The following is a 25,429-nucleotide window of genomic DNA, read 5'->3' on the forward strand; positions in this document are numbered from 1 at the left end:
AGTTGTAGCTAGCCCAAAGAGTACTGTCTTGCAGTAAGCTTTGCCCGCCATAAACCTGAGGTTTTCTTTGCTTCTGCCTTATCAAGATGTGGAATTAGGCTGTACAGCGATAAAGGGCCCTGGAACAGTCCTCAGAGTTGAAACTAGGGATTAGATTCACAGAGAATTAGTTTCTGTGGATATTTAAATAATAGTTGTTGTTGTCCTTCTCTAGATAGAGTTCAGTCCACTATTTCTTTGGGAATAAGAAAATACCAGGAATAAAATCCCTTTCCTTGCTAAAATGATCTTTCCCTGGAGTGAGGCGTTGTGTAGACTCTGTAGTCAGACCAAGAGTTTGAGGGGTCTCTGCATATTCCAACTTTTGGGATGTGCTGGCAATGCAGCCTGAAACAATGAAATCCTCTAATAGCAGTATCCATTGGAGCATTGTCGCATCCTTTGTTTCTCCTCTGGTTTCAAACATTGGGAGAGCAAGGCTAGAAAGGGGTAGGAGGGATGCGCCAACCACTTCTATCCCTGCCTGTGCCTACTGAGGTCCAAAGTTGGGAGCTCATTTGGAAGTACAGTTCAGCTCTTTGGGAGCAAAATTGATTTAGAAGAAAAACTAAGAGAAATGAAAATTGATTTCCTTAAGAATTCAGATGGGCCAAAAAGCCACAATTCTGCAATCAAGAAAGAGGACAATTTTGGCTAATTAGAAGTGTGTGTGTGTGTGTGTGTGTGTGTGTGTGTGTGTGTGTGTGTGTGTGTGTGTGAGAGAGAGAGAGAGAGATACAGACATACAAAAGGGGCAGTAGATCACAACTTCTAATGTATATAAATTGCTAAGTATAGAAAATTGATAAGGGAAGCTAAAGACATCAATGAAAATCAATAAACTGGCTGATATAAGGACAATGAGGAGTTCAAGTACATTAGCAAAAAAGTATTAAAAATGTTATAAGCTTATCACTACGTAGTGATGATAAAATTATTGTTGTTGCAGAAAATGCAGAACAGATATTTCTGTTGTGGATTTGGAAAGAAGCAGGATGATGTAATTGTATCCCATGAGGATTATGAACTTCTTTCCAGTCCGTTAGTAACTGTGAGGAAGATGTTGAACATCAACTAGAGAAAAACATTTCTAAATCAGCAGTTCTGGCGCCTTGCACCCAATAGTTCAGTGAGATCTGTGTCCTTCTGCTGTTCACTTTTAATAAATTTTGGAATATCAAGAGAAATTCCAGGAGACTGGAAGTGTGTTAATGTTGTGTCAGTGTTCAAAAAGGACAAGTAAGATTGCCTACTACCACCCAAGGTCATCCGGATCAAAATAATGGAAAAGCTGATGTGGGCTTCAATTAATAAAGAATTAATGGATGGGAATATAACTAATGCAAGTTAACATGCTTTTATGCCCAATGGGCCTTGTCAAAGAAACCTGAATTAATTCTGTGAGATTGCAAGCTAGCTTGAGAGAGAGAACCGTATTGCTGTAATATATTTAGACTTTTTAAGTGATTGGTTTCACGTGACATTCTTATTTTTAAAAAACTGTACAATATCAGTAGAGCATATATTAAATGGATGAGGAGCTGGGCTAGCTGACAGATCTCAACAAGTAGTCATCGATGGGGAATCATCATCCAATAGGGATGTTTCTAATGGGGGCGGGGACTGGTACTAAGTCAGGTCCTATTCAGCAGATTTCTTATCAATGATCTGCCAGTAGATATAAAATCATTACTAATAGCATTTGCAGATCTCACGAAGATTGGTGGAGTGGTATAATAATGAGGACAGGAGAGTCGTACATAGCAATCAGGGTCATTAAGTAAGCTGAACCCATTCAAACAAAATGTGTTTTAATACAGCCAGATACACAGTCATACATCTCTCCCTGTTCTTCTGACAGCAGAGGAATGGGGAGACTCAGGAAACTTGAATTCCATTCTAGGCTGTGAAGAGGAGCGTGCTCTTTGGGCAGACTCTTTTGCTCGTTTCCCCCCCCAACTTTCTCCCATTCTGCCCCTTCCAGTCCAACCTTGCCCTGCCTTCCCCAGCATTGTCCTCTATTCCCATTAGCCTCACTTAGCCAGTCCCAATCTACACTCCTCAGGCTTCTGATTCCAGTCTCCTTGTTTATCCAGTCCTAGTCTTCCCCCTCTCCACATCCATTCCCAGAGTCTTTGTCCACCCATTCTCAGTACGCCTCACCCCCCGTCTCCCCCGCCCCCACCAACTTCTTGGTCTCCTTGACCAATCAGTCCCAGCTCTCTCCCTGCATCCCAGCTCTTTGTCAGAGATCTGTCTCCACATCCCTATTGCCTCCATACTAATTCCTAGTCCTAGTGTCTTTGTCCGGCCAGTCCCAGTCACCTCCCCTTTCCCCTTCCCCCCTCCCCCCAAATTCCTTGCCCTATTTCAGTGTTCTCCCTCCTTGTTTCTGGTAATCTTAAGTTTCCCTGTCCAGCTCCCAGTTTCCACAGGCCCAAGCTACACAGCTGGTTCATTCCAGTAGTGCACAGAGTCTCAAACTCATGGGTGGGCCCCCCTGGATAGGCATGGAATGTATTCTGGGGGTGAGTGAGATGCTTTAGGGAAAAACTCACTGTGCACATTTTACCCACAGTAATGAATAACTAGCAACGGTGGTTCCTCCAGACATATCAGGTTCTCAGATGGAGTTGTGCATTTTGCCGGATTTCTGTTAAGCTTCCATAGCATTATACAAAGTCGTTGCCATCTGTACTTAATCCATTTGCTACAACACGGTGTGCACGTTTAATTGTAAGCATGGACCACAATCGCAGTTTTGCTTTTTCTCTTAGTACAATGGATCATTAGCTCATTCATGCAACAGGGGAAAAAAATTCCTCCAGAGGAAAAAAGAAACCAAAACTGATTCAAGTGAAGTACCACCGCATATATCCGTATATGTATTTGTGTGGTGTGGGGAGGCGTAAACTATTACAGACACAAAGAAGCGGGGCACGATTAAATAATTTTGAGAACCACTGCAATAGTGTGAATGTGCAGAGGTCATCATGAAGACCTCGGTTATGTAAGAAAACCTTCATTTCTTAATGGTTACACCATTTTCTCATTTTTGATAATGGATCCCCCGTCATGTCATTGGTCTCAGAGTACTTGATTTAGTCCAGGGGGGTCTCAAACTGGGGGTTGGGAGGTCATTAAATGGGGGTTGCGAGCTGTCAACCTCCACCCCAAACCCTGCTTGCCTCCAGCATTTATAATGGTGTTAAATATATTTAAAAGGGTGTTTAATTTATTGGGGTGGGTCGCACTCAGAGGCTTGCGATGTGAAAGGGGTTCCCAGAGACCCACTGATTTAGTTCTTTATTGGAATGCCAATATCTAAAGTTATCTTTACAGCATGCATCAGGGATGGGGAAAGGAGTCTCGTGCTAATAATTTACGCTAACAATTACTTTCATGTGAATGAATCTCGGTGGTTGTGAAAGTCTATTTTAGATTTAGAGTAAAGGGTAAGAACCAGGAGAGGCTGGGTTGATGGCTAGATATACAGTTTTCCAAATGTTTTCAGTCTCTTTCGACATGGGACTCAGTCACCTTCTGTTTCTTGTCATGAACTCGTTCCCACATTGGATTGTGGTCACAGCAGGAAAGAATAGTGGAGAAACTGCTCTGGGGTTAGCTGTGGGTCATATATTGCTCAGACTGCACATAAAGCATATCTGAATAAAATGTGAGATTGTTATGTTGTCACTGAGCACAATTGTTCTTTGACTGTGTTTTTGCATTTGGTGCTATTGTGTAGAACAGTTGGGAGAATGTGGTTTGGATAAAAATGAGGGGGGGGCATATTGAGCTGATTGAGGAATTGGTCAAGTGTTGTTGACCTGGAGTCCACAAGAATCTTTGAGCATTCCTTCATTTTTTCCCCCTAGATAATTTGTTGAGTGTACAGTGACCAAATTTGCTAAAAAGATGAAGTTAGGCGCGACAAACCAGCAGTGAGTAGGAAAAGTGGAAATGCAGCAGGAACTACAGCAACTAGAGAAATGGATGAAATCAATATAGTTGTGGTAAACAAAGGTAAATCCAAGGAGTTCTCTTGGATATATATAGAATATATTGGTGTACCGTGGAAATATCTTGGAGATACCTGTGGTTGGAGATGGTATTCAGAAAATTGTACGAAGTATGTATAAAGATTACACCAAAGAGATAATCCGTTCTGTCTACATGCATAGTTGGGGGGTATATTTAGTATCAGTTGCAGAGCTGGGTAAAATGTTGAGGCAAAACTTTTTTTTATTTATTTATTTTGGTGAAAAATGCAGATTGAGCAACATCAAAACGTTTTGTGAACGCATGTCAGTTTTGCCAAATTATTCATGTCAGAGGGAGGGGGAGTTGAAAAAGTTGAAATGTTTTGTTTTGAAATGTTGAAAACAAAACTTTTTTTTTTTTTTACTTCTTGGTTCACTGAAAATGTCAAAAAAATCTAATGTACAGTCTACCTGAAACATTTAAAAAAAAAAAATTGGGATTGCCACAGCTCTACTCAGTTCTAGTCTCGCCATTAACATATTTTAAAATATTTATTACACTTTTATTTTTATGAACGCTAATAAAAGTTCAGTCCTGACAATCTTTTAATAATGTACTAAAATACATTAAATAAAGTAATTTTTTAGAGAAATTGATTAAATCCATATAATTGAGGTAAGTAACGGTAAATGCCAAGAGTTGCAAAAGCTTCAAAAAGTGTTTGAAGAATATTCAGTGAACTACATTTGTGCAGTCTAGGTAGAATATCAAGGGGCAAACATGATATTTAGAACTGTCAGAAAGAAGTCATGAAACTATGCACATCTGTGTAGATGTAAATAGGTAATGGGCTAAAAATCAAGCTAATGTTAAGATAATTTAAAATCCTGTTGTAAAAGTTAAATCAGTAGACTAGAATAACCTGTAAAAGCTATTGTGAAGTATATAGAACACTTGTGATCCAGACTTATCTTATAGTATCTGAGCACCTCACAAGTGTTAATGTATTTACTCTCACAACTCTCCCATGAGGTAGGGTAGTGCTGTTATCCCCAATTTACAGATGTGAAATTGAGGCAGAGGGAGGATAAGTGACTTGCCCAAGGTCAGACAAGAAGTCTCTGCCAGAACAGGGAATTGACTTCCAGCTCTCCTAAATCCAAGGCTAATGCCCTAATCCCTGGACCATCCTCTCTCTCTCTTGAACAAGATTACAATGGTAAATGAATCTTATTTTCTAATGGAATAGAACACATTAGAAATCAAGGACCAAGTACTTCAGTAAAATTGTGAAATTGAGGTACAACAAATATATTAAATTTTGTTTTATAATAAGTGCAAATTTTATGTCCAGTAATGTATAATAATGCTCAACACACTGTAGAATCTGTGTTGCTCATACCATTATTTTCAAAAGATAGCTTTTTAGAAATGCTGAACTGTTTATAATCTGGTCATTTTTTTATTTGAATTTAGTTCCCTATTGATAGTTGGTTAAAATTGCATTTTAAGATTTCCTATTAGCAGAGAAATTTATTTTATAGTGACATACTGCATTGCTTATAGCCAAAAGATTGACAAAAATGAATATCTTTTGGCTGTTTTCTTAATGATATTGATTGTCATAGAACAGGAAAATTTGCTTAGTATTGATCAACAGAATTAATTATTAACTTAGATTCAATGGGGTACATACAGAAGGGATGTTAAACCTAGTATAAATTATCTTAAATGTGAGCTCTGTATAATTATCTGTTAGTTTAATTGGTAACTGCTAATGGATTTCAGTCATTAGTTTAAATATAATTAAAGCTCCATGTATTCCATGACTACAGAATATGGTGAGGAATCTGCCCATTGCTGGAGAATTTTTTTCTTGATCCACAGTTTCAAAAAAAAAAAAAGTCTCTAGTCGTTATGGTTGCAAAAAACTTTGAAAACATGAACTGAGTTTGAACTGATGCTATTTCTGCAGATTGTCTGAAACAAAGTCTGGTCCACACTTGTGTGTTTTGTCAGTATACTGTTTCCATTAGAGGACTGATTCTTTTACTGAAATAATTACACTGGTACGAACACTAGCGTGGACACAGATATACTGATATACTGGTATCAGGCATATTTATACCATCTTCCCCTTACTGTGTGAGAATAGACTATATCCAGATAACTGTGTCCACACTAAGAGCATTATATTGTTTTAGCTGTGTGTGTAGACAAGCCCAAAACTCTGTGAACATCCCCATTTGTCTCAATGGGTTAAGTATGAAACTTGAGTTTAAATGTCAACATTTCACGGTGGATCATTTTAGTAGAAATAGTCAGCTAATGTGCTTATCCCATGATTAATTGTCACCTATTCTCTAGGTGCCAAATCCCCATTTGCACCCAGCTGAGCAGCCAAAGCCTCAATTTTTGCCAGTCAATATCTGTGATACAGATATGAATACAAAAGTCTTTGGGTTATCAAAGAACAGAAATGTGGGGACCTTGTGACATAATTAAGTGTAATATCAAAATAACCTACTATATTGCCGGTTCTCTTCCATGCTTAGTTAAAAACCCATGATACTATTGGATTATATTTGACAAAATACAAATAATAAACAACGTATCTTGTAATGAAAGGCATATTCTCAAAATAAATGTTTAAATTATTGAGCATTTAGGTTGGTCCAGGAAATTAGAAACAAGTGGTCATGGGAACACTTCAGATATTTCATATTTTTTAAATAAGATTATTGTTTTAACAAAGATTTTTTTTAAAAAAAAGTCAGATTTTTTTTTTCCTATAGGAAAATCCCATTTAAAGGAGACTTATTTTCTTTAAAGCTGTCTGTAATTGTCTTATGCACTGAGTTCCATTGCAAATCGCACGTGGAACTGGTGACCTAGTTGTGGAAGTGTCCCTGGGTGAGATCCTCACCCATGCTCCAGACCTTTCATGCCAGGTAGAAGGCTGGACCAGCAGCATAAAGGGGCATCTGATGCAGGAGTTGTGAAAGACAGCCATAATGCTGCCTCCCAAGGACCACCTAATAACTCTGCATAAAGGGCATGCAAGGGTGGGGCTGGAAGCAGAGAGCTCTGCTGGTGCTGCAACCGTATCTCACGGTGCTGTGGATATTCCACACAGCGCTGCAGCCCATAGGGAAGATATGGGAGGCTGCAGTAACTTAGATCCACAGGGCTGTTATGTTAGTGGACACTCCAACTCCCAGCAGAGCCCAGAATTGGCTTAAAACCACTATAACCTTGCCTCGTCCTGAGGTGAGAATTTTGTGTTGGGCCTGTAAGAGGTGCAGTACAGTATCTCACCTCATGTCCGTAAACAGTTAGTAATCCATGGTGCCATCTAGATCTCCAAAACAAACAACTATCAGTCGTTGATCATGTCAGTTCCCTATTTTACCTAGTGAATTTCAGGTTGAAAATATACCACTTGTTTATAACCCACAATTGTCTTGAAAGAGGTACTTGGTGTACAATGTATCCCAAACTATTTAAATAAGATATCATTTTAAATAATGCTATATGGTTAAAGGCCTGACATAAAATATTAACTTCATTTAGTTCACATTCAATGTAGGAGAAATTATGCTCGCCTAGTAACTCAAAATATTAATATTATGCTTTTATAGAAAAGTGAATGCACCAAGATAAATGTTATATGTACAATAAGCTACAACATTTTTTCCCCTAACCAGGAATAGCACAGCCAGTCCCTGCTTTAATGTTTTAGTGTTGTTTTCCAGCAGCTTTCTGTATGTGAACTCTCACCATTAGGAGCTCAGTAGGAGTGAAAGCCTTCGTTAATTTGCCTGACTCTAAATGCACAATTAAAGCAGTGCATCAGCAAGGGGTTAGGACGATCAGTGTGTTCTGATGCTTCATGTTATGGAATTACTTCTGTTGCTCAAATAGATACTGTAATTAGTAAATTATTTTAAACCTGTTTTCTTCAGAGGGCTGAGTCACAATGCTTTTGTCACAATGCTTGAAAAAAATTTTAAACTCTGGTTTTTTGCTGTTTAGCTAATGTTTATTTCAGTTATATGCAGCCTACTTTTAAAATATCAGATAGTTTTATGAAATGTTAATGTCAGTAGTGTATCAGTATTTGAATAAAATATTAAATACTGGTCACAGTTTTGTTACAATCCTATCCAGGCTTTTTTACAACTGTTCAAATTTGTGGCAATAATGGAAATAGAAACCTGTTATAATAGTCTTCCATATTATGTTTAAGCAGCTATTAATACTTCAACAGATTAATGAGTTCTGTCCAGTTATCTCAGGCAGATTACCAGTGTAGTAAATTAACCATTTTTAATGGAATTTGCTAGAAATCGTGTCATCTGAAGCATTGTTCTAGAGAATGCTACAAATTTTGTCATGTTGGTTCCTCAGATGATGACAATTATCTGGCAACATGAATTGTGCTCCATGGGGACTATATCTTTGGTACTTTAATGTTTGTTTTAGAAATCTGTTTTGCTTGCAAAGTATAACAGATTTTATTACTGTATTTTATTCTAGCGCACCAGTGCAGTACTAGTTCCATAAACGTATTCCCTTGTGAACACCGTTCTTTAGTGCTTAGAGTCCCTGTGTCCAATTTTTTATTTTCTAAAAGCTGCTGTTGGGGGTTCTCTGCTCTGGCAACTCAAGACTGATTTCAGACACTATTTTGTGTAGAACAGGTTAGCTGAAAACTTCAAGTAAAAGTTTTCATTTGTCACTTTTTAGAGTATATTCCCTGATCTTTTGGGCCAGAGACATATACAGAATTTTAAAGAAAATGTTTCCGTTATGTAGCTTAAACCAACAGATATTGGGTGTGTTCTGCCCCTTTTCCTTCAGACAGGTGAAACCAATTATAGTGAAAAAAATTTGGACTTTGCCCCATCTCTTCTCTTTCAAACGTGCTCACCACGTGTTCCCTTTCCACTGCTGGCATGGGAAATCAAGGGTCTGCAGAGAAAGGAGAGAAGAGAGGAGAGGCACAAGAAAGTGTCCAGGTGAGCAATGGCTTATCATTCCTATCCCCTATCTCCACCACTAGGGCCCAAAACGATGGGGATAGTCTCTTTTCTCCCTTCAGATAAGAATTGTTAGACCTGCTGTTTCATGTTGTAGTTTTTTGGGCTCAGCTGCCTCAGTGTTTGGCCTACCATATACATGTACTCCTGCCGTTTGCTGTCTCTTGTGTTTTGAATTTAGCATGCTGTACATTAAAAAGCATCTCATATGCATTTCACTATAGTGTGTTGAATTCAAAAGATGGCAACAGAAGGCAGTTATATTTGAATCCCCAACACCTATCCCACACTTTTACAACATTGGGCTCCTTTTCTTCTCTTCACCCCTCCAATGCTTAAATCTTAACTTTCAACATCAGAGTTAGTGAAAGCAGTAGCTTCATAAAATGTCATTAATAAACAGGTATTTTTTGAATGAAATAGTTGGGTACCAATGTATTCATACATATTTCTATTTTTGTTTTGCAACGTCACCCTGAAGACTTAATGTGCTATAATGTACACATATACTCCTGTTAAAGCTTTACAAAGCATTGAATGAAAGTTCACATTCATTGGACTACTGAGATTCTCCTTATAATTGAAGAAATGGGGGGGTGGGGTGGCACAAGAATAAAATAACATTGTTTAAATGGCAAAAATTCGGTAAGTGGAAATGGTTCTGATTATTAATTAGAAGATTGTATCATGGTTTCTTAGAATGTGTTCGTGTGGATCCAACGATAGATGTGTATACACTCAAGACCAGAGTGTTTTGACTAGCAGTGTCCGTCAGGGCTACTCGTGCACCCTGTGCCTCCTTGTGATCCTGTAAAAAGGACATAAAAGGGCCATGACCTTCTATCTGACAGCCCATGGCAGAGACATGGAACCTGGCAAGTATCCATACCATTAGTTCTTAGTTCAGACTAAACTTCTTACTATAAGGTGGATGCACAACTGGTTGAAAGACCATCGTCAGAATAGTTATCAATAGTTTGCTGTCAACTGAGAGGATACATCTAGGGGTCCCGCAAGGTCAGTCTTGGGTGCAGTACTAGACAATATTTTCAATAATGACTTAAATAATGGAGTAAAGAGTGTGCTTATAAAATTAGCAGATGATGCTAAGCTGGGAGGAGTTACAAGCACTTTGGAGGACAGGATTGAAATTCGAAACAGCCTTGACAAATTGGAGAACTGGTCTGAAATCATCAAGATGAAATTCAGTAAAGACAAGTGTAAAGTACTTCCCTTAGGAAGGAAAAATCACACGCACAACTACAAGAGGGGGGGAATAGCTGGCTAGGTGGTAGTACTGCTGAAAAGGATTTGGAGATTATAATGGATCGTAAATTGAATATAAGTCACCAATGTGATGCAGCTGAGAAGGAGGAGATAATTGTCCCTCTATACTCTGCACCGCTGAGGCTTTAGATGGAGTATTATGTCCAGTTTTGGGTACCACATTTTAAGAAAAAAAATAAGAAGAAGAAAGATGTGGACAGATTGGATAGAGTCTAGAGGAGAGAAACAAAAATGATAAAAGGTTTAGAAAAGTTGACCCATGAAGAAAGTGTTTTTTTTTTTAAAAACTGGACATGTTTTAATCTTGAGAAAAGACTACTTGGGGTGGGAGGCACCTGATAGGTCTTCAGATATGTTATGAGTATTTATAAAGAGGATGTGATCAGTTGATCTCTGTCTGCTGAAGGCAGGAAATAATGGTCTTAATCTTCAGCAAGGGAGATTTGGTTAGGTACTAGGAAAAACTTTCTAACTCTAAGGGTAATTAAGTTCTGGGAGGTTGTGGACTCCCTGTCGTAGTTTTTAAAAAACAGTTTGGACAAACAGCTGCTAGGGATGGTCTTAGGTTTCTTGGTCCTGCTTCAGCACAGAGGGCTGGACTTGATGACGACTTGAGGTCCCTACCAGTCCTACATTTCTAAGATTCTGTTCTTCATAATCTTCAGAACCAGCTTTTGATTTCCTCTTTCCACTGCTGTGACCTAACTTTAGCTATCTGGACCAAACCTTAGTGATCAGGACCCGACCCCCCCACCCCCCCCAATAGCTCTTCAAAATGATGGGCTCGACATCTGAGGGCTTTAAGCCGTCATTCTGTAATGAACTAATCCCCTGCTCCCAATGGACAGGCACAGTAAGTGTCGCATCTGCCTATGGGGAATCACATACCATGCAGATGTCTAGTATGCTTATCCTTATCTGTGTGGACTCATGAGGTGCAAGGCTGAAACTCTGTCTTCTGAAACAAGCCATGAATGTCTCATCAGATCCAAAGGAAACAAGCTCCAAAAACTTTTGCTGGTGGACAAGCCACCATGTATGAGTACACTATGGAGCAGACAGAGGTTTGCCTAAAACGAGTGTGGAGAAGATTGCGCCAAAGAAAGATCTGACACGCAAGTCAGTGTCATCGTCAAAGCTGACACCAACGTTTCTGTTGTCGAAGCCAAGCAATGAAAGGGGCTGCTCTGAGCATGAAGGCAGAGGCTTAGTGTCCTTCCGTAAGAACAGACACAACAAAACCTCCAAAGAGAAGCCCTCCAAACTCTACATGTCATTGAGGGATGGAGAGCAGGAGTAGAGGATAAAGCAGCAGTTTCTGCTAGCACTGATGGTGCTCCTGTTGGCATTGATATGGCTTCAGGGGATGAAACTATAATCGAAGTAGGTCCATTATTGATGCTGAGACATCTGCCAGCACTCATGCAGACTCTGGTACCAAGAGCATCTTCCATGTTAGTGCCCCATATGTAGGAAATCAACATCTCCTTACTGTCAGCAGAAGCATACATCCCTGTCACTGAGCAGAGAACCTTCCCTTCCCTTCCCTTCCCTTCTCAAGAGACAGACTTTCCCTATAGGCCCCAGTCGCTACCCATCCATCAAGACTGTCATTAGTCCAGCTGGCAACCAGCAAGCCATCCATATGTATACAGTACACCACAGTGTCCCTTTCAGGAGTCCAGGGGCCTGCCTTCATAGGAGCTGGTCTCCACTGTTGGGTAAGAAGTCCCCTTTGCCAGCAGAATCCCCTGACCAGTTTACTGATGCCGGAATATCAACAGGAGCTGGATCCAGGGATTTGAGCAATATGAATGCCCAGTCTCACCACTGAAGGATCTCTCCTCATCACCACCAGAGGAAGCAGTACCTTCTGCACCACTACTGGCACCAGATAACTTCAGAACATTCCAGGAGCTCTTTGTATGGATTATCAAGATTTTGGAGATCGAGTTTTTGGTCTCTGATAAGACCCACAAGCTATTTTACATCTGGTCAGTTTCTGATTCAAGTAGGGTCACCTTCCCCATTAACGTGTGACAACTAAAGCTGGGTGAAAGCCTTGTGGCAGACACCAGCCACTTTAACACCAATGGTGCAATCAGTCAAGAAGAGGTACCAGGTCCACTTGGGGGTTGGAATACTCCTGCGCTCACCCCAACCTAAATTTCTTAGTTGTATCAGCCATACGAGAGAAGTTCACATTGATCAAAAGCATCCTTAAGGACAAACACCACAGATGTCTTGATCTGTTTGGGAGGAAGTTGTACACCTCAACTTTGCTGCAATTGCAGCTCAGGCCCAGCTGGCCAAATATGACTTTCTTATAAGAGACAAGGTGACAGACACCTTTGCTTGCTCCCTCATGACAGCAGAGAACTACTGAAGGACATAATGAAGGAAGGCCAGTTGGTGACCAAAATGACCTTGCAGGCAGGGATACAAGTCTCAGACACCACGATGAGCATGTGTTAGAGCATTGAGACTCCAGATATCACACAAGATGCAGGCCATTAGCAACTGAAGTAGCCAGAAGTGCTGTATTTTATCTGCTTATCTAAGATTCTATGTAAGGTTTTAACTAAAAGTTAGTGACGCATTTGACTTCAATCTTGAATTTTTTTAAGAAGTCGAATTTTAAACAGATGCCCGTTGGCTTCTAATTGTACCTCTTAATTTGATTTCTGATATTAAATGAAAAATGTATTCTCATTATCTGTTCTTTTACTTTTTTAGTCATCCAATCTTTTCATCAATTTGGTCTTGCAATGAGAGTTACCTCATTGATCAATTTTAGCTGAAGAAAGATGTTGGGATAATGAAATGTATTAAATACTTACAAGCCTAAACGTTTTGCCACTTGTGTAAGTGTTTATGGCTGGTAATGCGGCTGGACAGAGTTTTTTCAAGAAATCTAGGAAAAATGCATAGCACAGGCATTCATATTTGTTCATAGTATAGACCATATCTTAATTAAAAAAAACTGTCTGGTGGACCACCTCCTCTCCCATTTTGATCACACAGGTCATTTCTCTTCTCATTCTCAGTTATACAACATCCTTCTGGCAACTATATACATTGCTTATGTGTAAAATAATATTGGGAAAGTATGACTTTATATTACAGGTTAGCACCTGGAAGTGAGAAGAGACATCTTCATTTCACCAATAGATTTCCTGCACACAACAGTTTATGAACCCATCTTAAGAAACTAAATGAAGTGACAGTTTTTTACAAGGTCTTTGTAACACATTGCTTTTAAGCATCAGAGCTTGGTTGCAGGCACCCTGAGTAACTTAAAGCCTTTGAGTTTTATTCCGTGTTTTTAACTTTGCATAGCTTATTTTCCTATTTTATTATATAGCTGTCAAAAGCAGTTAAAATACAAAGGAGCTTTAGAAAGAATGATTTTTTTATTACCTGATCTGCAGACCTTAGAGACAAGATAGATAGATAGATATAGAGAGAGAGAGACTTAAGCAAGTCCATTATTCTGTCTAGTAACACTGAGGATAGTGAATATGAACATGCAAAAATGAGTAAGAGCAGTTACAATGTTGAGCTAAATTTAGGATGCTGAAATTTCTGCCAAATTAAAAGAATGGAGTAAAATTTTGCCTGCCAATTTATATAACTCTTAATGTGGTTTAATTTAGCAGACAAAATAGTTTGGTTGTAATTAAGCTTTTCTAATACTATTTTTCCACAAGGTTGTGTCACAAATCATTTTATTCAGTAGCAATTTTCTGTATCTTCTATTTCAGGGATCAGCAACCTTTGGCACGTGGCTCGCCAGGGTAAGCACCCTGGCGGGCTGGGCCGGGCCAGTTTGTTTACCTGCTACGTCAGCAGGTTCGGCCGATCGCGGCTCCCACTGGCTGCGGTTCGCTGCTCCAGGCCAATGCGGGTTGCGGGAAGCGGCGGCCAGCACATCCCTTGTCCCGCGCCGCTTCCTGCAGCCCGCTGCTTACCAAAGGTTGCCGATCCCTGTTCTACTTCTTACCACTTCTCATATATAATTTAGCAAAACCAGTCGGGAATACAATGAGATTCCGTCTAAAATACTATTTTTTTATTTTGAATAAATTTGTCTGAACATTTATTTTTGAGAACATTCTTTTTATTCAGTTTTTTTTCTGCTCAGAATAAAAAGACTCTTATTCCACATGGTTAGTCTGGCTGCTTTGTCAACAAATGTATTTGGTTCAACAATATTGTTCAGATCTCTTCTATAAAAGTAACACTGAAAAGTATTAATTCAAAACACCCAAGTGGCATTGGTCCTGCCAGCCTGGCTAAATTGCTCATTTAAGGCAGCTGGAACTTGTAATTCTTTTATTCTGTCTCCTCTGCAACCCACTCCTAACCATTCTTTTGTCACCTTGCCTTTCCTCTTTTCCCTATCTCCTAAATTAAGTTAAAATAATAATAATAAAAAAAAACTATATTGGTAACTTTAAGCCAACTTCCAAGTCAAATCCCTCAATGAAACTTAAATTTCCAAGCTGCTCAGTCTCCACTTCCTTTTTATGGCAGCCCTGGGAGAGGAGACAATTTCTGAGATTTACTGCTTGAAGAGGACTGGTATATTTTAAGTAAAGATTTGATTGAATCGGGAACAGATTTGTCTCCCAAATCAGTTTCTTCCAAATTTGGGAGGGGGACAAGAGAGGATAGGGGGGTTGCAGTTCTAAACTGCTGCTTCCTGCTGTCCCTTCCCCCCCCTCCCGCCCCCCTGACCCTAGCTGCTAAGTCCACATATTATATAGGACTGGAAGGGACTTCCTGGCTCAATGAGTCCAGTCCTGTGCCGGCAATCCTGACATATAATCTCATTAATAAATTTATCAAACTCCAATTTAAAACTAGTTAGGTGGTTTGCCTCCACTACTCGTACTAGGATGCTGCTCCAGAACCTCACTCTGATGGTTAGAAATCTCCTTCTAGTGTCCACCCTAAATGTATTCAGGACCAGTTTTATACTTATTTGTTCTTGTGCCAACATTGTCCCTTTCCCTACTATTTTCTCCTAACCTTTCTTTAGTAATTATATTACAAAGGAGGAGAATGTATTGCATAGCTCCCTTCTCCTTCTCCAAAACTTTGTTTTTAAATATTTTGTTTAAGGTAAAGGAATCATAGCAGTAAACCACTCCAAAGTATCATTAGTAGGCTATTGGTACGCTTGTCCTGTGATTGAAGGAAAAGAGCAGAAAAGGAAATCTGTGCCACTTGCCTAGTAATATACATCCTTTTGTGTCTTATTGATATATTGTTGCATGATTGTGATACTACAGGGGTATGACAGGGCAATTAGACTGTGGTTGTGGACAGTGTATTCCACATTCCACTACAGTAAATAACATGGGGCTAAATACAAAAGATAATGAATCTAGAATACCATCTAAGACTATTGTGTTACATATGGCACCTTTTAAATCCTAGTGATACAGCAGAATTATAGTTTATCTGCAAAGTAGTTAATATTTTCAATATTAGTTTTGTGGTTCTCATTAAATTCAAAGTATTTAATAAATATCAAGTAACAAAGACAGACCACCTCATCTGCATATAAGAGAATAATTTTTTTTCTCTAGTTCTGTTAATTACTTACTTTAAAGTTATACATCAGCTATGTAAATCTATCATGAGTGTTGTGCTTTCCACTGCTGGCAGATTGGAACTTCCATAAAGAGAGTATATTGTTTCCCTTCAGTTGAGCACTACCCTATTTAGAGTCATTGCACCAGATCAGTGTCCATTCTTAGAGAAAATGGTGACAGAATCGGGTATCTTTCTGTATTTTATTTATTTACACTATGAACAGAGATGGTTCAAATTGCATGCAGACAATCCCCTCTGTAGAAACATCAGTTCATTTAGCTTGTCCCTCCTACTCCAGGACACCTTTCCTTGTCATTGTCCCTCTTGGACTACAGCCGTTCTTTTGATAGTCCTCTTAGGGCTCCAGATGTTGTCTCTGACCCTTCCTCACCAATCATCCACACAGTTGCAGTGGAATGCTCCTCTTCCTGGCGATTTATGAACATCTAGTGCAAAAGTAAAAGCGAGCAGTAGATTATCATACTGTTGTCTGCTGGTTTAAGAATGTTAATCTGATTTCTCAAAATAGGATTTTAAAAATATGGTTCAGGTTGGTTCCTATTAAGGTACTGTTTGTTTCCATCTTTATAAAAGAAAATTTAACTTACTCTTGCTTAGGATAATCTTTTAAAAGTTGAATCTGAATTGTGTAAATGGTAATTTACTCTGAGATGAAAGCCAAGGTACCAGAGTATTGACCATGATATGGTGAGTGGGCCAAATACGCCTCAAATGTCCTTTGGTGGATTCTTCTGTAGCAGATTAAATTATGGCAGAGAGCACATAGTGAATCTTCTGATCTTTTGATATCAGACTGTACCCCTGTAAATGAAGGTTATTTTTCTCTTCTCTCAGCTCCTGAAATTCTTATAAGTAGTCTTCCAATCAGTATTATTTAAAATGTTACTTAACATGTTTGTAAAAATAGAGGTTTAGATGACACACTTCCCAAGAATCTCAGTAGCTGATACAGTACATGTGAGGAGAAATATTTTATGTATTGATACACTTTATGTTCATGTATGTCTTCCCATTCCTCCAGTATAACAAATCATAGAATCATAGAAATGTAAGACTGTTAACTGACAGCTGAACATTTCTCTCTTTTGCAGTGGAGTTTTTAAAAGGCGAACATGGCGGTTGAATCTTTGACCAAATATAGAATCATAAAATTTAGAACTGGAAGGGACCTCAGTAGGTCAACTAATTCAGTCCCCAGCACTGAGGCAGGGCTAAGGATTATCTAGACCAGTGGCAGGCAACCTGCGGCCCATCAGGGTAATCTTATTGTGGGCCATGAGACATTTTGCTGACGTTGACCGTCCGCAAACTCAGCCCCCCGCAGCTCCCAGTGGCCACGGTTCGTCATTCCCGGCCAATGGAAGCTGCAGGAAGCAAGCGTGCCTAGCCTGTTCTTGGTCTTTCTGTTTCTGTGTGTGTGTGTGTGTGTGTGTGTGTGTGTGTGTGTGTGTGTGTGTGTGTGTGTGTGTGTGTGTGTGTGTGTGTGTGTGTGTAAAATGTTTTGTTGTCCTTAGCTAGCTTAATTTCATTTTTGGCCTTTCTAATTTTGTCCCTACATGGTTGTAGTGTTTTTAATGTTCATTCTTCATAATATGACCTAGCTTCCACTTTTTGTATTACTCTTTTTTGAGTTTCAGGTCATTTAACATCTCCTGGTTAAGCCAGTGGGTCTTGTATTGTACTTCCTATCTTTCCGACACATTGGGATGGTTTGCTCTTGTGTCCTTAATAATGTTTCTTTAAAAACTGCCAATCCTCCTGAACTCTTTATTCCTTTAGACTTGCTTCCCACGGGATCCTACTTACCAATTCTCTGAGTTTGCTTAAGTCTGCCTTTTTGAAGATTTTTGTCTTTATTCTGCTGTTTTCCCTTCTGCTGTTCTTTAAAACCATGAGTTCTGTCATTTCATGATCACTTTCACCCAAGCTGCCTTCCATCTTCAAATTCTCAACTAGTTTCTCCCTGTCAGAATCAAATCTCCCGTAGTCGCTCTCTGTACCTTCTGTAATAAAAAGTTGTTTCCAATACATTCCAAGTAATTGTTGGATAATCCGTGCCCTGCTGTATTATTTTTCCCAACGGATGTCTGGATAGTTCAAGTCCCCCATTACTACCAAGTCCTGCGGTTTGGATGATTTTGTTCTTTAATAAAAAAAAAAAAAAAAAAAAAAAAAGGCCTCATCCAACTCTTCTTCCTGGTTAGGTGGTCTGTAGTGGACACCTATATCACCTTTGGTTTTTTACCCCTTTTATCCTTACCCACATATGCTCAATAGGTCTGCCTCCCTCTTCTATTTCAACCTCAGTGGAAGTATATACATCTTTGATGTACGAAGCAACGCCTCCTCCCTTTTTTCCCTGCCTGTCCTTCATGAACAAGCTGTACCATTCTATACCAATATTCCAGTTGTAAATTATCCCACCAAGTCTCTGTTCTGCTGTCATAATTGTGATTAATTACTAATTAAGTTCTTCCTGTTTATTCCCCATATTTCTTGTATTAGTTTAGACATCTAAGATCATTTGATTTTTCCCTTCTGTATTCCCTCTTGTCTCCTTTGTCCCTGCTATATCCCCCAGATACTTTTCCCTTACATTTTCTCATGCTTTAATTTTTATGCATGTCTGTTCCATAGAAACTTTTATAATGGATTAAATATAAAATATTCCACACTATTTGTTAATGGTGGAATACTCAGGTTTTTATCACTTTAAATTACCTAGTAGTGTATTTGTTGATTAAAACTTGTATAAATAATAAAAATAAAAAAAAACCTGGTTGAGAGTTGTTGGAAGGATTTAAAATAATTTGAGTTTAAAATGTCACCTCTGAAATCAACACAGACTGCCTTCCATTTCTTGAAATATTAATTACTGGTTTTGGTTTTTTGGTTTTTGAAAGGTAATGTTAAAAGCTTGTTCCACAAGTACGTTTCAGAAGAATGTTCTGTTATGCCCAGTATGCTTTTAGATCAATTTAATTCCAGAATTGTTAAGAACTGCCTCTGTATATACATGGTGGTACAAGATTTTTTTTTTTTTTCTGAATGTGTCTCAATCTCTGGCTTTAATGGGACTTAATTCTTTTAGAGCTTTTAGCCATTGTTTTTAATGTCTTTTAAAATATTACCATATTCTAATATTGCTCAGGTAGAGCAAACTTTTTCTGTTCACTCTCCATTTAAGACAAAGATATTAAGACTAACTCTTGTCATCCTAAGCAATTAAATCAGTCCAAAGATAAACCTGTATTTTATGTTCTGTTGCCTTCATTTTGGAAGAAAAATGCATATTTGTAAATACTTGAGATCAAGAGAACATTGCCTTAACTTTGCTTTTCTTGAGAGCAATTAATATGGGGTGGCAACTGTAGCGTTCCTTGAAATTGCTGAGTTTTTCGGGTGATGGTCCCTATGTGTATTCCAAACCAGCGGTGAATACCCATCTGCCACCTCCTGCCTGGATCCAACAGCATTGCAAGCACAGAACAAGTCCAAGTCAAAGTTCATAAGTGCTCATATGGCCATTGCAGCAAGTCCCTGTTGCAGACTGCAGTGAAGTACAGCATTTTCTCCCCAAACCATGCCAGGTCATGCCTCCCCACTTCAGCAGTCAGTGGGATGTACCCTGGACACCTGGGCTAGTCAAATCACTGCTCTAAACTTGCACTTAGACCTGCCGGATCCACCCTTGCCACTGCCCTTGGCACCACAGCCCCCTACCCTGGCGGTTGCACCGCTCCTCCTGGGCCAGAGACCACACCTGACGGTTGTGGGACTGACCGCGCACTGATGGTTCCACCGCTACCGGTGGTCTCTTTGGACGCCACAGCTACTCAGCCAGCAGAGGAACCATCATTCTCCCCAGTGTCCAGGAGCAGCTCTGATTCCTGCGCGTGACAGCTGCATCAGGCAGGGTGCGCTGTGGCACCACCACCTTGATACGCATACCTTTGGGGCCTGCAGTACCCCCAGGACCCGACCCCTATGGGCACACTGGCCACCATGCAACCCATACCACCATCCATATTCGCTGTCACAGGCCTCACACCCTTCCATCTGAGCCCCTGTGCTGGAACCATCCAGCTCAGATCTGGAAACAGATACTGAGCAGGAGCTGGTACCGCCAGCTGCGTCATCCTCTCCCGACAATGTACCAATTCCCCCCAGCCCTCTTGCCTCCTGATGGTCATACCTTTGGAGAAAGTCCTGGATGAACATCACCAGCTGCTAGACATCCTCTACCCAAGGGTACCATCGCACATTGCCCTGCCCATAAAAAACTATATCCTTCAACCTACATGGGTACTCTGGCACACACCAGCTTCATGCACCCCCACGCCTAAGAGAGTGGAATGCAGGTATTTTGTCCCAGCCAAGAGGGCTGACTTGCTTTCCTCCCTCTTCTCTCCCCCCTTCCCCTCCCGCCACTTCACAGGTGGTGAATGTGGAGACTGAACATATCTCCAGACCCCCAGATAGAGCAGCAAAGCACCCTGACCTCCTAAGCCGCAAGATTTACTCTGCAGCCCTGCAGTTCTGCATATCCAACTACCAGACTCTGCTAGATATGACTTTAATAACTGTGTCAAGATAGCAAAGTTCCTGGAGGATCTGTCACAGGACAAGCAACAGATCTTCCAGACCCTGGTGGAGGAAGGCCACCTGATGGCCAACGTTAGCCTCCAAGCTGCAGTGGATGCAGTGGATACGTCGTCCTGCTCTCCTGCCACAGGCATCGTCATGCGAAGAGACTCCTAGCTGCAATCCTTTTGGCTGCCCCAGGGAGGTCCAGACCTCCCCTTCAACAAGGACAAGTTGTTCTCTTCTAAGAGAGTCCCTCCACTCTCTGTAAGTCTCGAGAGCGAGACTCCACTATCTCAGGATTTACGCCCCGGTGCCCCGTTGAAAACCACAGAGGTCACGCTTCTGTGCACCATACCAGCCCAATTACACTCCGTATCAGGAGCCTGTATGATGCTGCCCTATATCACATCATCCGCAACCATCAGCCATCTCCTCCGCCATAACATGGAATCAACCATAGACCCAGTTTGACATGCATTTGAAGAGCTGCGAGTCCCCCACATAACCATCCCCGGCCTCCTCTACCACCTTTGGGGGCCATCTTGCCCTATTCACCCACAACTGAGGCAAGATTACCATGGACTGTTGGGTACTGGAGAGCATACTGCACGGTTACTCTATCGAGTTCCTTACCTTCCCATCCTATTGGGGTCCCCTCATGGGCACTTCCTGGGAATCTCTCGTATTGCAGCCTCCTTCAACACGAAGCTGATGCCGTCCTGATGAAAGGTGCAATTGAACCAGTGCCTGACCCTTTTGTCGGCAATGGCTTTTATTCCCCATACTTTCTCATCCAAAAAAAGGGATGAGGTCTCCATCCTTTACTCGATCTCCAACTACTCAACACCTTCATCAGGAAGTCCAAGTGCCATATGGTGACACTTGCATTAATTATTCCCTCCCTTCCCCAGGGACCATAGTTTGCAGCCCTTGACGTGAAAGACACATACTTCCACATTGACATCCATCTGGCCCACCGTAGGTTGCTTCACTTCACAACCACTACCAGTTCAGAGTTCTTCCCTTTGGCATTGCAGCGGCCCCAAGGGTATTTACCAAAGTCTTCTCAATCATCATGGCCCAACTTGTGTTCCCTTACTTAGATGACTGGCTACTGGTGACATCAACCCTCGCCAAAACTACGTCGACCATCCGTGCTCTCTGCTTGCTCCTTGCCACTCTTGACATCTGTATGAATGAGGAGAATTATGTGCTTGTCCCGACACAATCTATTTAATTGGGGCGTACCTGGATTCCATGGGAGCGCAGGCCTTCCTCCCAGCAGACAGTTTCGCCGTCCTGACGGCACTCATGGCAGCCCTAAATCGAAATCCACGCACCAAAGTGCGCCGCTGCCTCTGCCACCTCGGCCACATGGCGGCCTGCACCCATGTGACGCTGCATGCCTACTTGCACATGTACTTTCTGGAATTGTGGCTCCTTTCTGTCTGCAGACTCCACATCATCCACCTTGACACCATCCTGATTGTCCCATGCCCCATCCGGGCCACCCTAGCTTGGTGGACTAATGCTGCCAAAGTGCTACTAGGCATCCCCTTCACCACTCCCACCCCCACAGCCACCATCACCATGGATGCCTCCCTAGCCCATTGGGGTGCCCACCTGGACAGACATGCTGCCCGACGGGCTTGGGGACAGTGCAAAGCATGCTTGCACATCAATATTCTGGAACTGCGAGCAGTCCACTTAGCCTGCCATGTGTTCCTGCCCCTCATCCGAGCCCAACACATTCAGCTCCTCTCCGACAATACCATTGCAGTGGCATACATAAACAGACAAGGGGGCACTGGGTCCCAGTCACTGTGTGATGATTGTGTCCACTACAATGTCACACTCCACGTGGTGTACCTCCCGGGGGCACTGAACTCTCTGGCACACGTGCTAAGCTGGACCTGGTTCCTCAATCAGGAGTAGGAACAATACAACCCCACTCTTCGCTCTATCTGCAGTGTTTGGGGCACCCCTCGCTGGAACCTCTTTGCTACTTGCAAAAACTGTTAAGTTCCCGCTCTACTGCTCCCAGGAGGTCAGGGGGCACGATTCGCAAGGAGATGCTCTCCTCTTTCCATGGTGGAGTGGTCTCAGCTATGCCTGCTCAACATCAGTTTGGCACATACTTATGCACAGCAAGGAAGATTCCACACAGGCGTGCTACACAGTGAAGTGGAAGCATTTCACCTACTGGGTGTAACATATGTCTCCTCCTTAAGGACATCTCCATCCCCACCATCCTGGACTATCTCTTAGAACTTAAGACTTCAGTCCTTGCCCTTAGCTCGGTCCGGGTCCACTTAGCAGTGCATAGTGCTTTCCTTCTGCCGGTGGATGGACACTTTGTCTTTACTCATCCCACCACCACCTGATTTCTCAAAGGGCTGTTGAACAACTTCCTACCTGTCCTTAAACTACCCCCACCCCTCTGAAACCTCAATCTTGTGCTCTCCGCCCTCACCAGACCTCCCTTTGAGCCCCTTGCTACGTGCTCCCTTTCACACTTATCCCCTGGCACGACATCTGCTGAGCGGTGACCTGGTGCCCTGTACATACCTTCACAGCCCATTACTCCATCGACCAATGAGCGGCAGAAGGCAGTACCTCTTGCATCCTCTCACCCACCTCTAAGCCGATCACTTCTTGATACTCACCTGCATTTGGAATATACATGGGACCATCACTCAAAGATGAAGAGGTTACTTACCTGTAACTGGAGGTTCTTCGAGATGTGTGGTCCTTATTGGGTATTCCACGACACACCCACCATCCCCTCTGCTGCAGACTGGGCTAACCAGCAGTAACAGGGTGACTGAAGGAGTGTTGCCCTGCATGGCCTCTTACAATCCCACCTGGAACATGAGGCAACGTATGATGCACATGGAGGTGAACGGACAGTGCTACTGAAAATTTCCAGCACATGGCGTGCATGCGCATCCGCATTTGAAATATAAATAGAGACGATGCATCTTGAAGGACCTTTAGTTACAGGTACTTAAGTAATCTCTTATTTAACCAACAACGTGCTTCATCTGTTTAGACACTGCTCTCTGGGGCCATTTAAGCATTCAAGGTTTTTTTTTGTCCCCATCCTGCTTTTTCTCTATTCCACGTGCTGGAGGAAGGGGTTACTTGTTCTTAAAGAAGTTTTATTCATTGCGGTGCTTGTTGTTTAAAAAAAAAAAAGTCTTATTCACTTTGCTGTTATTTTAAACAAAAGATAAGCTCTGAAGAGGAGTTATTTTAGTAGTCAACTGGAAATTTTGCAGTTTTATACTTATGCCCCCCCATTCACGTTAACTTTTTAAATTGTTTGAAAATTGTAAGTAAATTTTAGTACTGTCTTAGGTTAAGGTGGTTTATTAAAAAAAACAAACAAACAAAAAAAACCTTGTATTCAGTTTTCAGATCTGCTCAGACTTTCTGCCCACCACCCAATCCGTCTCCCCACTCTGGAAACTCTTGTCATCTGTTGAAGGCACCATATGTTGTGATGGTCGTTTTTTGTTTGGCTTTTTTAAACCCTAAAGACAAAAAAGGTTGATAAAGATTTTATGAATATACAGTAGCCAAGGAAATTCAATAATTTCCATGTGCCTTTGATTTAATTAATTTATTTATTTATTTTAGGAGGAACAAAACAGAGGCAAGCCCAACTGGGAACACCTGAATGAAGATTTACATGTACTAATCACTGTGGAAGATGCTCAAAACAGAGCAGAAATCAAATTGAAGAGGGCTGTTGAAGAAGTGAAAAAATTACTGGTACCTGCAGTAAGTAATTACATTCGGATCTCTCCAAATTTTGAGCTGTGACTTCTAAAATACAGATTCCAAGTAACATTCCAGTAGAAAGAATAAGGCTGCAGTACAGAAAACAGCAGTTTAAAAACATAGTTGTGAAAAATATATTTTGTAATGCCTCTGTTTTCTTAAAATTTAATTGGGATAGGTGGGGCGGGGGAGGGTGGAATTAGCCTTTGCAATAAACAGGGTTTGGGTTTTTTTCAGAGAGATTTTGATCTTTTTGTATGTGACATGATAAATGGAAATCTGATCCCATTAAGGGAATGCTAAGTAAAGTGTGCTGGAAGAAAATGTGATATGCTTTCATGTGTGTCTCTTCTATGAGAAGATTGGGTTTACTACTTTTAAGGGAAAATAGTAACTTTTCACTAAGCAATCACTCCATATCTCATCTCTGTCCTCCTCAAAGAAAACATGCACAACACCTTCAAAAGGCAAGCTCAGGAACTTAAATTTATAACACTCCTAGACACTAAAAAACATGGACTCAGTGGAGACATTGATTTTTATGGCTCATTCTAATAAATTTTAAGGAACAGGAGGGAAACTGAATTTTAGAATTAACAAGCTTTGTATGTATGAATATTGTTTATTTCACTTAGATTTCATACCTTTAATGTTGAATTCCCTATATTTATGATACGTTCGCAATTGTTTTACTATTAGGACTCAGTGGTTTTTAGAAGGAACATCAAATAGATGTTTAGCCTGGAAATGCAAAACGAGTTGACTATTAAAGACAGAATGTGGATCACAGAATTAGATATAAGATGACCAAGGTAAATCACGAAGGAAATAAGAGATGAATTTGTTCCTTATTTTTAGCCAAGCATAACTTGTGGGCAATGAATGAGTTATTTTTGCATACAATGAGCTGTTGAAGTAAGTAACTAATTTTCTTCCATGGTGCTGGCTAACACTTTTAGTTTTAAGCCTTAGTACTTCCATTATATAACATTATTTTCAGTTGTTTGTAGCTGTGTTAAATACTAGCTCTAAATTACTACTTAAATTAGAACAGTTTTCATAAAAATTTCTTCAATGCT

The 25,429-nt window shown here is 40.8% G+C and overlaps 1 protein-coding gene across 10 annotated transcripts in view; it reads left to right on the forward strand.

The window, feature by feature from the left end:
• Positions 1-25,429, forward strand: part of QKI (QKI, KH domain containing RNA binding) — a 323,675-nt gene that overhangs the window by 211,755 nt on the left and 86,491 nt on the right. For 9 of the 10 annotated variants that reach the window (XM_065401352.1, XM_065401353.1, XM_065401354.1 and 6 more), the window contains one exon: positions 24,207-24,350. The exons of the other annotated variant lie outside the window; for it this stretch is intronic. In XM_065401352.1, coding sequence (XP_065257424.1) covers positions 24,207-24,350 — 144 coding nt within the window. The remainder of the gene's footprint in view (positions 1-24,206; positions 24,351-25,429) is intronic. 10 annotated transcript variants of the gene reach the window in all.

The sequence above is a fragment of the Emys orbicularis genome, chromosome 3, assembly GCF_028017835.1.
Source record: "Emys orbicularis isolate rEmyOrb1 chromosome 3, rEmyOrb1.hap1, whole genome shotgun sequence".
Classification (NCBI taxonomy): Eukaryota; Metazoa; Chordata; order Testudines; family Emydidae; genus Emys; species Emys orbicularis.